Raw genomic sequence first — 12,810 nt, 5'->3', positions numbered from 1 at the left:
CTTCAGTTTATTGCATAGCTTAGATGCCCGTCATGAGTAGTTTATAATCTGTGGGCACAGGAGAGATTTTTGCCACAAGCTTTGAGGAACTGGCAGCATGTGCTGCCGAGAAAGAAACCAGGAACCAGATGGTGAGTCAGCAGCCCGTACAGCAACTGCTCCTCTGCTGCAGCCCAGAAAGGCAGGGGAGTTGAAAGCAGATAATCTTAAGGTCCTTTCCAACCCAAGTCATTCTATGATTCTATGAGAGTCTCTTGGCCCCTGTTTGGAGGGAATGGCAACTCGCACCGCATTTGAACAAACGGCGTTTCTTGTTTTGCCAACTGGAGGGAAAAGTCACTGCTTGTAAAAGTGGCCTAATTCTGTTGACATCAGTGAAAGTTTGCTCTGCTTGCTTCGGTAGCAGGCTCAATTCCAGTGCTTTCATTTATACTCAGTGGAAGAACAGGAGCCAGGGCAATTAACAGTGAAGGGCTGCAGAGGAGGAAGGGACAGATATTATAATTGAGTTCTTTGATCTCTGCACAGTTTAAACAAATAAAAAGAAATCCCTGGGGTGCTTTCTGTGAGAGCAGTGATATTTGGAATTCTTACAGTGATCTCTGAAACGTGTTAATTCTCTTGCATATTTTCCTGTTTATCTTTGTAGCTTGGGTTTTTTCTTAGAGAATTTTTCTAGCGTGAAGTACAGAAAGCATGCATTTCATGAATACTCTCAGTATGGAGGCTTCCATTAAAACAGTGCAGAAATGTGACTCAGTGAATTAACCTGGTTGTGTGGCCTTGTCTACCTTCCTGTTGATGCATCATCATTCCCTGCAGTGTATTTGTGCAGATATTGCCTAGTCTGTGCTTCAAAAGCTCGAAACTTTCAAGGGGGGTGTTGCCTTTTGTGAGATTATTTTGTAGATGCATAAATTCCCGTCACAAGTTTTCCTTAGTTTTCATCATCAATCCTGTCTTCCCACTGAAAATAGTCCCTCTCTTTCTTTCTGGCTAAATGTGACCTTTAGATGATTGTACACTTTCATTATGTTTCCATCTGTCATACTGCTTCAAACTGTCCCAAACCCTTTTCTGGGTCAGGAAAATGATCCAGGAAAGAGATTGTCTTCAGCTGACCTTGTCGGGCTTGCTGAGGAGATAGCAAGCAAGGAGTGGACCTGAGGAAACTGGTATCAAAACAGGACATTTCTGTGAGAGGGAGCAGATTTGGAAATTTTAAATAGGGATGTGAGCATATTAGGATGGGGAGCAAAGAATTAGTGTGTCCGTTGGAATGAAAGGATGCATTTCCATGGGAGTGTATCCTGCAAATAGGAAAGGAAGAGTCAGGAATAAACGCATAGTTGGATAGTGAAGAAATGGCTAGCCAGAGCAGAGAGAGAGCAGCACACCTCACAGCATAAGGCTTCTTGCCAAGCCTATGTCTTGTACATAATATTGCTTAGACACAATTATTTGTAAATAAAGCTAACAGCTTTTAAGTCTTGCTGCTATTTATCACACATCAGAAATGCGTTCTCCTGAGGTCAGTTGCCAAGTGCAGTCAATTTGGCAGGAGAGCTGGTGCTGGCTGGGCAATTCATGGTGCTTCAACAACTGAGAACTTGAGTGGGTGGCCAGATTTTTCTGTCCCAGCTTTGAATGTTCTAATTGTTGCCCCAGAGCTGTGCATGACATATATAGAAACTGTGTTTCACACCGTGAAAAGAAAGGAGAGATTGTCTGCTTTAGCTGTCTGATGGTCAAATCTATTTGTATTGCTACCAGCTACACTTACATAGTTTGAAATGCCATTCAAGTAATCCTTCAAGTGAGTCATGTATGTGTATGTACAGAGCAGACACTACTGCGTTTATACAGTAGTTCCAAACAGATAATTATGCAACAAGTTAATTAAATGGGAACAAGAGCTCTTTAGCTTCCGAACATTGCATAATACTTGGCTTTTGCCGGACTGAAGGAGCATTGTGTCCCTTCGTAAACGAGTTTTGGTAGGATCAAACCAGAGACTTAATTCTTCGGTGCTGTACCATGTCTGCTAGCAATGGAGATGTTTCCCTTGATGTTATTTTTAAAAATCAGGCAAATGCTTGAGGCCTTAACTTTAAGTCAGAACTGTCAGAATGCCACCAACACACTATTTCTTAAAAGGGACTGATGTATGGTTGTGGATTTGTTTGATTGATTGTTGTTTTTTTTCCTTTGGACATTGGGAAAGTCATGACCAAACATAGAATTAATCACCACTGCTGCTCTGTAGGGGAATAAGCAGTCATTAATAGTATGAGAGTAAGTGGTAAATGAGGCAAAATATGACAGGTTTTTCAAGAGAGGTGATACCAATAAAACCAAATTATTTTTTTATAAGACTTTCCAGAGACAAAGAAAAGCAGTATACCAAATCTGTCTGATGTCAGCAAAATGCTTTGTATCATGCCAGTTGTATGGAAAAAATGAGCATTAGTACTAGACCTTAAAGGTGGGTAGGGAGGGGATAAGACCTGTAGGTATTGCTGGTAGGAGAGGGAGGAGATTGCTGGTAGATCTCCTTAAGTGTCATGGGCTTTTTTTCTTTAATGGCCACTGGCATAATAAAATAGAGTCATGCTTATGATCTGGGCTTATAGCAGAAATTTAGGAGTGCTTGGGATGGGGATGTCCACTGGGAGAAAATATGTGATAGTGAGATATGATACAGGATGACTGAGATTGACATAGAGATATGTAAAGATAAGCATGAAATATAAGCTATAGGATGAAAAGTAATAACATGGGTGATAAAGTCATATATCTCAGGACTAATAATGACAATCCATTACATGAAAGAGGAGTTCTTCACATTTAGAAATGGCAGGGAAAGAAAGGACCTGGGCATACTTGTTCACGGAGGGATGGACAGGGGAGGCATGGGATAAAAATACTCAAGTTGAAGTAATCACATGACAGTGGATATATAAAGTGAAGTATTTTCAGTATAGAGGAAGTATGCATGCCCTTGTACAAGAGTCAGATGAAGCATCATACACTTCAGTAACTCATGTCTCAGTGGCATTAGATTTGTGAAGGTGATTAAAGAAGTGTGGGCAGACCGTGTTACAAAGTAGAGAAAAGAGCAGGGAAAGCTTATTTGATGTAAGAGATGAACCAGATCACACATATTCCACTGGGGGTTTAGGCAGAGAGGAATTGTTTGTTAAGTCACAATACTGATGCAAGAAAAAATGTGTGCGAACAGGCTATGAAAAAACTTGGACAGCAACTAGAAATTTTGTAGCTGGAGCCTTCTTTTGTTAGGCATTGCAAGGTTGAGGTGAGCTTGACCAGTTGGTGAGATCTGGGGTTTAAATCCATTCACCTACTGCTGACCAGGATTATCCTGTCCTCTCTGTACTCCTTGATTAAGACAATTTGTTGATTCAGCTGTGCTCAATACCAGGCAAGGAGGTTTCTGCACTGTTCAAAGAAGAGGAAAACCTTGCTGGGTAATTAATTGTTCCAGGGAGTCATGCCTGAAGGACATTTACATTCCAAAACCTTTGTAACAAAACTTGGTGGTAAAGGGAGTTAAGATTGCTAAAAAATGTGTAATGCTGCTCATTGTATAATTCTATAATAAAACTGTGATACCAGCTGTACTGAGTAATCAGTACTGAGAAACAGTGCACAGTTTCAGGTAATGAAGTAGCATCTGACAACGGCGCTTCCCTGTAAGTACACTTCTCAACGTGTGCCATGAGTTCTTAGAAGACAGGGAACCTACAGACGTGCTTTATGATGGCGTATGTGCCTCAGGTTTGACACATTAGTCATGTAGATGGTTTCAGGAGTTTCTTGATGAGTACATCCTGACATAAACCAGAGTGATATTACAGAGATAAAAAGTCAAAAGCTTAGTAGTGTGGAATTCCCTTGTTAACATGCAGAGGATTAAACTGAAACTGGGATGAGAGCTGATGTCACAAGCAATGCCAAAAATTGCCTCAGATACCCATGAGTGCAGGGCAAAGCATTTTACAGTTTCGCTTGTTTTAATACTTATTTTCCTTTAAGTACTAATATCTTGTTGGCAGTATCCAGTATAGCCAACTGGTTCTCCTTTGAATAATTGTTCTTTGAGACAACTCTCTTTATATAATACAAGTCAGGTATTCTTAGCCTGCAGAATATTGTGTAAGATGGTTTACCCTGTTTGTTCTCAGGTCAAGCTTTCTGAAGAAACTGAAAAATATTGTCCAAATTTCACACCTGCCACCTTCCTGAACACTTCCTCCTTGGTGGCACATGCCATAAAAGATCCTAATGCCCACAAGGGGTGCTGCATCATTTTACAAATCATGAGTATGTTGTGTGATGCATGTTAATATCTTGCATCACTTCAATACTGGCTGAAAATAAACACCAGGCTGCTGCATGCCCTTGCTTGCCGTGTCCAGCTACTGTGTGGGTCTGAGAACCCCCGGGGCATATTTCTTTCCTCTGTAGAGGAACCTCTGCAGACACCGCCACTCAAATTCACCAAGATAAATCAGGTGGTGTGTATGAATCCCCTTCAGGATTGTCTCTGCTCCAAGCAGTAGGTGTCAGTGTGCACCCATCACAAAGGATGATGCCAATGCAAGTCAAAAACAGGAGCCCTGAAGAAAACAAAACAGATGCTTTTAGTGGGGTTAATTTTCTGCATAGGAAGAAGTTAGTGTCAAATATAATTTAAAGCAAGGATAGTTGGATCTGAGCTTGTGAAAGCATAAAGGTGCTGAGAAAACATTGAAAGCGTGTCCTCTGTGTGGTGGAACATCCCAGAAAATAAAAGCACATCTCTATATTTTTAAATTCATTATTTTTGTGTGTTATATACAGACACAGTCCTTCTCTTTGGGGAATGTGTGTCAAATGAAGTAGTTGTCTTAAAATAGATTCCATGTGAGTCTGCAGTATTGCATGTCACAGTGGGCAAGTTATGAACAGTGAACGATGTTTAGACTATATAAATACCTATGGAAAAGGAATTTCCTAGGTCATGGGTTGGAATAATGTATTTGGGAGGACTTCAGAAATTTCCCATGTGAAATGTCAAAGCCATTTAAACGTCCTCTACTTTACTGGAATGGCAAAATGGTTTAAAGTTTCTGCATCTGTTGAGGCTTTCTTACTGTTGTGTTTGGCTTAAAAAAAAAAAATAAAAAGAAAACAAAAAACAAGAACAGGAAAAAAAGTTGGTTTGCTTCCTCAATAAAGGAGATGGATTGTAAATAAATCTTAGCAATGAGTGACCTTAGTTCCATATTGCAACTATGTCTTATCATTTAGGCCATTAAATATGGTCAGGAATTAATTCATTGACTTCATAAATGGAAACCCAATCTGGGAAAATTTCATGCCAGCGAGTCAGTTTACTCTGGTTGATGCTTTTACTTTGCTTTTGTAATAGATGGATGCTGATACATTTTGCTCATTAGTGCCTTAAGTGAAAAATACAACAGGAGAGAGAGTTTGATATGCAGCTCAGTTATTTGCCTGCTGACACAAGATGCTCAGTGCAGATCAAACAGGGTGCAGGTATTGCATGAGATAGTTCTTACTGTGGTGGGTATTTTTTAAAGTTAGAGGGGGCAGAGGAGATTTAATGTGCTTAAAGGTGATGGAAAATACCACCTTCCCATACTTGAAGTTGAAATGAAATGGGAGAAGTGGCTGTGCAATAAGAGTTTACATTACGTGTGAAGCAAGACATTATCCAGACCTGATAGGGCACCTCTTAAGGTGAGCAAGACTTGAGTAAACAAGTTAGACAACACTGGGAAGTGCTAGAGGTCAGACTTCACAATGTGAAGGTCTTAAGAAGCCAGTTCAAAAGTTTATAGCACTTGAAACAGCTATGTGCCTTGATGCAGGTTTTGTGGCTGCCTCTCTGAAAGTAAAATTCCCCCAGCACTGGGAAACTCTCCTGCTGCTTTTTGTCACTCAGGAATAACCTTTAATTTCTGTCGAACGTTGCTATTTCTCAGCATGCTCTGCAGCACTGCGTAGTTTAATAAAGATAACGTAGCTGTGAAGATAATTGACCATGCATATCAGTGAAATGAGCAGGCTGTGAGGGGAAAATAATTAACCAAAACAGATCATGAGTTCCCATTGTCCAGATGATTTACTGAGCAAAGGAGCCCTTCCAAGGCAGCTGCCTGCACAAGCAGGAATGCCAAGCAGGCCCTTCTGGGCATGCCTCACCTCACCTGCTCTGTGAAGCATAGATCCGACAGCAGAATGACTTTGCCACCCAAGAAGCTTGGAAAATCCTGCAGGATGCATCCTGTCTACCTGATTGCTCTTGAGTTGAAAACCTTACATAGCTATGCCTTTCCCTCAGTTTGCTAATGTGCTCGAGCACCTCCTGCTCTGTCCCTGGGCAGGCTTGAATTGAAGCTGCTGTGTAGCTCTCTCCCCTCCACTGTTTGTTTTGGATGTGAACTTCCTCAAGGTAAAAAAAGGTGATGCAGGGTAAATAAAGGATTTAGCAATGCATTTAAATGAAGTAGCAAGGAAAGTTACCTGTTGTGGAATTAAAAAAAACCCTACTGTGTCTGGGAAAAACTCTGATTTTAAATCTCCATCTTATTGAGAGAGGGCTAATAGGAGAGTATTGAAATATCACAGGGCTAAGAGTAAAGTTATATTCAGTATACAAGGACACAGTATTTAGAAGGAAAATACAATAAAATCAGAATGTCAGAGCTTGATTTTATAATCATCCACTCAGCTGGCATGCATCTGTATACGTATCTCCTTGTTATCTGTTGGTAGTTTCAAAATCACAGTATCACTGGCTCTTTGACAGAATCTGTATTGCCTGAGTAGGGTTTTTCCAGATAACACAAAGTAATTGTTATGCAGATAGGCATCATTATGAATTAGCAAGGTTAATGGACTTAAAACTGAGTCAGTACTAGTAAAGCACAGAGTTAACTGAGAATTAGACAACTACAGAATGTATTGAGGTGTTATGAAAGATTCTGGCATTTTACTTAGATATTTTGCAGCTTCACCTTTTGTTTCTTCTTTTTGCTGCTTCTCAGGTAAAGAGGCTGGTGCAGTTTTGGTCATGCAGGTGGTTTGCAGATAGTGACTGTTGGCCTTGAATACCACAGATGGAGTTAATGGCATAAAGTTTTATTCATATACAGTATTTAGACTTTTATTAAGTTTATGTGAAACAGGAGTTTGCATTTTTTCCTGCTGGAAATAGAGGGAAGAGCTGTTTCCTGAGATGATCTACCTTGTCTGATGCATAAATATACCTATACCCTACAGATGTTTTAAAAAACCTAGAATCCAAACAATCCTGTCTACTCCTCCACTACCATTTTCTGGACATGAAAACAAAGAAGAAAAGTGTGATATGAAAGACACCCCTGCTCAGTGTGGATTGCATCTGAATATTGTGAAAATTTAATACAATATTACCTTACTCCTACACATGTAGGAGTGAGCAGTAGTCAGCACATAAATTGTATCTTATAATGTGGTTTAGCCTATCACACTAGCATCTTACTTGCATGTGGAAACAGAGGGATCTTGCAGATTTGTGTTATTTATTTCCTACATGCAGATTGCATGTCCATAACAATAAGTACAATAATATGTGTTTGTATGTCTTCTGTTCATGAGATCATCTGAATGACATAGCAGCTTGGGTGCTATGCAGGTAATGTGGGATATACTGGCATGTCTGTGACTGCTTTCATGCTGTGCCACTGTTCCAGAAAAGTCTGATTTGCAGCTGGTGTTTGGGGTTTGTACTTCACTACAGGAGTTAGGCTGGTTTCTTTGTTTTGTTAAACTGGGTGTAGTAGCCCCTGGTTTACCTTTCTCATCCTCTGTCGCCTGTCTTCCACCACAAGTGACACTTAAACTCAGGAAAGCCACAGAGCGGTTATCATCTGAGTGTGCCGCAGCTTCTTAGCTAGCTCTGTATGATGAAGTGCAAAATATTCAAAGGAAGCAGAGAGGAGAACCTTTGGTTAGTGAAGGGAAGTCAGCTATTGATGGTTCTGCATTGAAACCGTTTGGGAGAAGCTAGTAAAGACTGAAAGCAATGAATGGCTGTTTTGACAGGAAGCATATATTGCATCCAGCCTGGCTTGTATCCTGGCCAGACAGTGCCATTTTATTGGGATGTATCAACCAGTTGTACTGCTAATTCCTCTGCTGATAACAGAGATAAATCGAAATGAAACCCCTAAGCCTATAACTTACTTGACTTAACAAAGATCACAGGAGACATGAATAGGCAAAAAGTGTCACCTTATCTGCAGAGCACAGTCAGTGTAGGGGAAGAAGGGGCAGGATGGGACTCAGTTTGGCAGAGGGACAACAGCTGTGTGAGGTAAGAAGGGCAATGACACCTGCAGTCACATTGTCTCTTCCTGAGCGTGAAAACAGACTGAGGGGAAAGGGAAAGAAGACAGCATACATTTCATTTTTCAAAATGTGAAGCAAAGAGTGTGAATATCAGAGCGCGGCAGGAGAGCTGTGCAAAGCCTGTGTTTTGCCTTTGTCCTCTGTTAATATTTAAACATTCTTAAATATTAAGCCACCTTTCAAGTGTATGTTTTTCAAGTGAGCCTCAAAAGAAAGCCAAAAAAATACACAGCGTGTTGAGGTTGAAATACTTTCCATTAGACTTTGGCCTACTGCAAGGGAATGACAAGGAAATTCTTGAGGATATTGGCATTGCCAAAATGTGCCACGTCCCCATGGAAGTGAAAATTCCTTAAGGGGAAAACTTGCGGCGTGTGCTTGTGGCCTGCACATGCAATTGTTGAGACAGCTTAGACCTTTAAATCTTAGTGGTACAAAGAACGAGAGAATTTAAGATGTTATTGTGATAATTAGATCTAACTTTCTCCTCTCTTTTTCTTTTACACAGTGCCCACGTATCACAAGTCAGTAATAACATTCCTGCTACAGGAGAGTAAGTGTCTCTTTTACAATTTTGTAGCTACCATTTTTTGTATATTGGAGCTTTCTAAAGTATTCATGGTTATTCTCTGATTTCTCTGTAAGGGTTGTTCTTATACAGAGACAGTGTTTCCCAAACCAAAGCATCTGCAACGGTAATAAATCACTTGCCTCTGAAAAAATCTTAGGCCCTTGGTTCTTTCCTCATGCTGTGCCTGTGATGTTTTGGTTAGACAGAACTTGCATATTTAGAGAAGCCATTTGCACTGTGTCATCCTCTTGCTCTTGTTTGCATCCCAGCAGAGGACCTGGCTCAATGCTGCTACCATAACTGGGAGCAGCAGTCTATGAGTTGGCTTCCTTGCCAGAGTTGAAGGTGCCAATGGCTGATGAGTTTGCAGAACTGATTCTTGTCAATACATGAAACACAAACATACTTGCCTGGTTAATCCACGTGGGGTTCACAGTTGTTAAGATCTCTGACTTTTTGGGGAACTGCAGTGTCAGCAGACTTACAACTGTAGCAACTTAGCAACAACTTTTGCTGAATTCTCTAGAATTCTCTGGAGAAGTCAGCCCAGGTAGAGGTTCCCATACTTACAGCTACATGGTTGAAAATTAACCAGCAAATGCTGCAAATAACTTTTCTAATTATGGAAAAAGCACTAGGAGCTATATATGGACTTTGGACAGGCATGTTTGAAAAACTCATTTTTCAGCAGATACTTAAAGCATTGCAAGAAACAGGGATGTACAAAAATGTGATTTGAAATGATCTTTGTGGGGAAAAAAAATAGATTTTGCCCATAAAAATGTCCTCTGAGGGAGGAAGGAAGTAAATATTACAAGAAAATGTCAGGAGATTTGATTGTGTTGAAAGTTCAAGCAGTCTCACATCTTTAACTGATGCAAATGCACAGGCTCCCTTGCTGTGGCATGTGTGGAAGCCCTCTTACTAAGAGTGGGAGTGAAAGCGATCTCACACTAGACTTAAGTCAAGGGTGGCTGTGAGCGCATTCAAAGCACAAGAACAGTGCAAAAACAGAACTCGGAACCAAACCTGTGCTTGGTCATCAAGTTAAGCATATGAGGAGTTTGTAGTGAGGTGCTGTTTGTGTGTTCTCATCTGCCTGCGAGACAGCTGTGAATCACCTTCTTGCAGATGATGTTGCCTCACTGAGCTGGGATTGCACAAGAGACTGGTGTCAGCATGGATGGGTATCAAATACAGTTTTGCCACGGCAAGGAATATTGAAGTGGCGGGTGAAAGTTAGGCACCAGTGTCTTTATTGTTGCAGTAAGTAAAATTAGGTGTTTACTTAAGGTTCAAATATCCCTAGAAATAAAAAAGAGCAAGATGAATTGGGAAGGCTCGGCTGTTCTGAGGGACCTGAACATCAAGATATCTGAAGCTTAGCTCTTTGCAGATGTCACGGCCCTAGGACATTTTACACTGGCTTGCCATCATAATAAAACATAACCCTTGGATACCCTTGCTTTATTTATTCTTGCAGAGAGGGAGCTCCACAAAGTCTCTGAGCTCAATTGACCTTATTTTTCGGCTTGACAGGTATTTAGAGAAGACAATCCGCTCAGCCGTGGAGCAGCATCTCTTTGATGTTCATGGCTCAGGCGGCCAGAGTTCAGAGGACTCTGAATCGGGAACATCTTCAGCCTCTTCTAATGTGTCTGCCAGGCAGAGGAGGCGACACCACAAAGATCAGGAGGAAGCCCGGAGAAACAGAGACATGTATGAGCCTGATTTCTTTGTTTTGGAGAGTGTATTTGATTAAGTGTACCCTAGTTACATCCTCTGATCAAGGCAATGCTTAGTACTGTTGCAAAATACTCTGGCCCTTGACTTGAGTTGAAAGTTCAGAGCAGACTGAATGCCTGTGCAGAGCATCAGTTAGAGCTGAGAAATGTAAAATTTATTAGAGGTCATGGAGTGGGGCGAAGCATGATAAGAATCTAGGGGGTTTTACACAGTATGGTTGAGTTCTTAATTACAGTATTTGGAATTGTTTAATTACAGTATTTGTTGCTTTAGTGGAAATTCGCAAGCAGTTGTCCTATTGCCTATAACTTTCTTTAGATAAAGAAATCGGGTTTAGATACTTTTCTGATTTCCAAATGTCTTCAGAAATGAGATCAAGCCTCATTTTCGTATATGGAGGCACAGCTTATGTCTGGCTTTATTGACGAGACTTGGGCATTGGTCTAAAAGTAGAAAAATCTTCCTTTTGAGTAATCAGAATTTAAGAATTCTTATCCACCCTGTTACACAAAGTTTAAACATGATTTAGTGGTTAATTTCATTAAATGTCTGTCAAAGAGTAAAAATAATACCTGTTTTTCCTTTCATACTCCTCTGCTTGTGGCATTGTACCACTTTGTGTGGTACAAATGTGTTGCCACCACAGCCTTAACAAGCACTTGCCCAAGGCATAGCTATCTTTGAGGAACTGTAACTACAGGCTTTGCAAGGCCATGATCTATATTCAGTGCTTACACATAGTCTAGGTTTTACACACTACTACTTGTAAAGAATGTGTATTCTTGGCTGAAGTATTGGTTTGCTAGGATTTCAAGTTAGATTGCAAAATAACATCTAGGCTCTGAGGGTTTTCTCCTGGGTGCTGAATTCCCCAAGTCCTGTTGGATCTGCACATTCCTATATAAAGCCACTTATATACAGGTGCATAATCTCATGTTAATATTGCAGCCATGTCATTTCACAAAAATTTATCAATGCTACTGTTGTAAAAAAAATCCATAGCTATAAAAATCCATTTACGTAGTGACTGAAAATATGCTGTGAAGATGGACTGGGAAATTAGCACTTGCAGGTCACCAGAGTTATCTGGCAGCAGCTCTGAAGTAGTTTTTCTCGTTTAGTAGCCCTGCTGACAGGCTTCTCAGGTAAGTAGGTCAGAGACTGGCTAGTGTACGTGTTTGGAAGCATATAGTACTGCAGGACTTCTTTTCAACACTGCATTATAGAGCCACCTTTGCACATGGTTGACACAGTTGTTTAGGTTCAGCTGGAGCCAAGGATTTAAAGCACATTGGAAGTTTTGAATGCTGGCTAGGATTCACATTGTTTTCCCTGGTTCCCTTAGGTCAGATTGCTGGAACTCCTTTCCATGAATTATAAAAATTGGGAATTCCTTTCAAAATGTCTTTCAGTTGTCACTGTTGTATTGAATGTCAGTGATTTCATCCCCTTGCCTTGTGATGGATCACAAGAGGATTTGTAATGTCACAAGATGGGACTTCAGACAGGAAGAATGTTTATCACAAAAACACATAGGTGAACTCCCAGGCTTTGCAGGCTACATGCTCTGCAGGATGTGTATATGTAATTGATCTGCTCAGGAGGTTATAAAAGCTTCCACAAAGGCAAATATATTGTCTTAGGAGTTTAATCACAGATTTGTAATACCTTTCTGTATTTCCCTTCCACCAACAAAACCTAGAGGTTCATGATCTAGAAAATCGCTGAAACTTTCTGGGTTTTTTTTCCATGCTGGCACTGTCCAGATACTACAGAGTAGCTGGTTTCTTGTCCCACCAGTACAAATCTAGATAAATTCTCCTGATGTTTGTGAAAGCAGGCTTTGGAGTTGCATAGCACTGTACAAGTCAGCCACACATACAACAGTTAGCAAATGTCCCAGTTTCAATGTCAAGTATAAGCAGCCTGCCTTTAGCCTCCAGCAAGGTAGGATGATAAAGAATGAGATGCGCTGTGTTTCCCCTGTTGCCCTAATGTGTTATGTATGTGTGTTCATTATTGTACAAAGTAGAGAGATGACTACTAAACAGGCCATGAAGAGACAACTGCAT

General features: G+C 40.6%; 1 protein-coding gene across 1 annotated transcript in view; it reads left to right on the top strand.

The window, feature by feature from the left end:
• FAM13A (family with sequence similarity 13 member A) overlaps positions 1-12,810 on the top strand; it is a gene marked incomplete at both ends in the record, with an annotated part of 130,416 nt that overhangs the window by 83,747 nt on the left and 33,859 nt on the right. The window contains 2 exons of the mRNA XM_080628694.1: positions 8,930-8,974; positions 10,532-10,711. Coding sequence (XP_080484820.1) covers positions 8,930-8,974; positions 10,532-10,711 — 225 coding nt within the window. The remainder of the gene's footprint in view (positions 1-8,929; positions 8,975-10,531; positions 10,712-12,810) is intronic.

The sequence above is a fragment of the Psittacula echo genome (assembly GCF_963264785.1).
Source record: "Psittacula echo genome assembly, chromosome: 1".
NCBI lineage: Eukaryota > Metazoa > Chordata > Aves > Psittaciformes > Psittacidae > Psittacula > Psittacula echo.
Note: the sequence above shows the minus strand (reverse complement) of the source record. Positions and strands in the feature narration are given on the sequence as shown.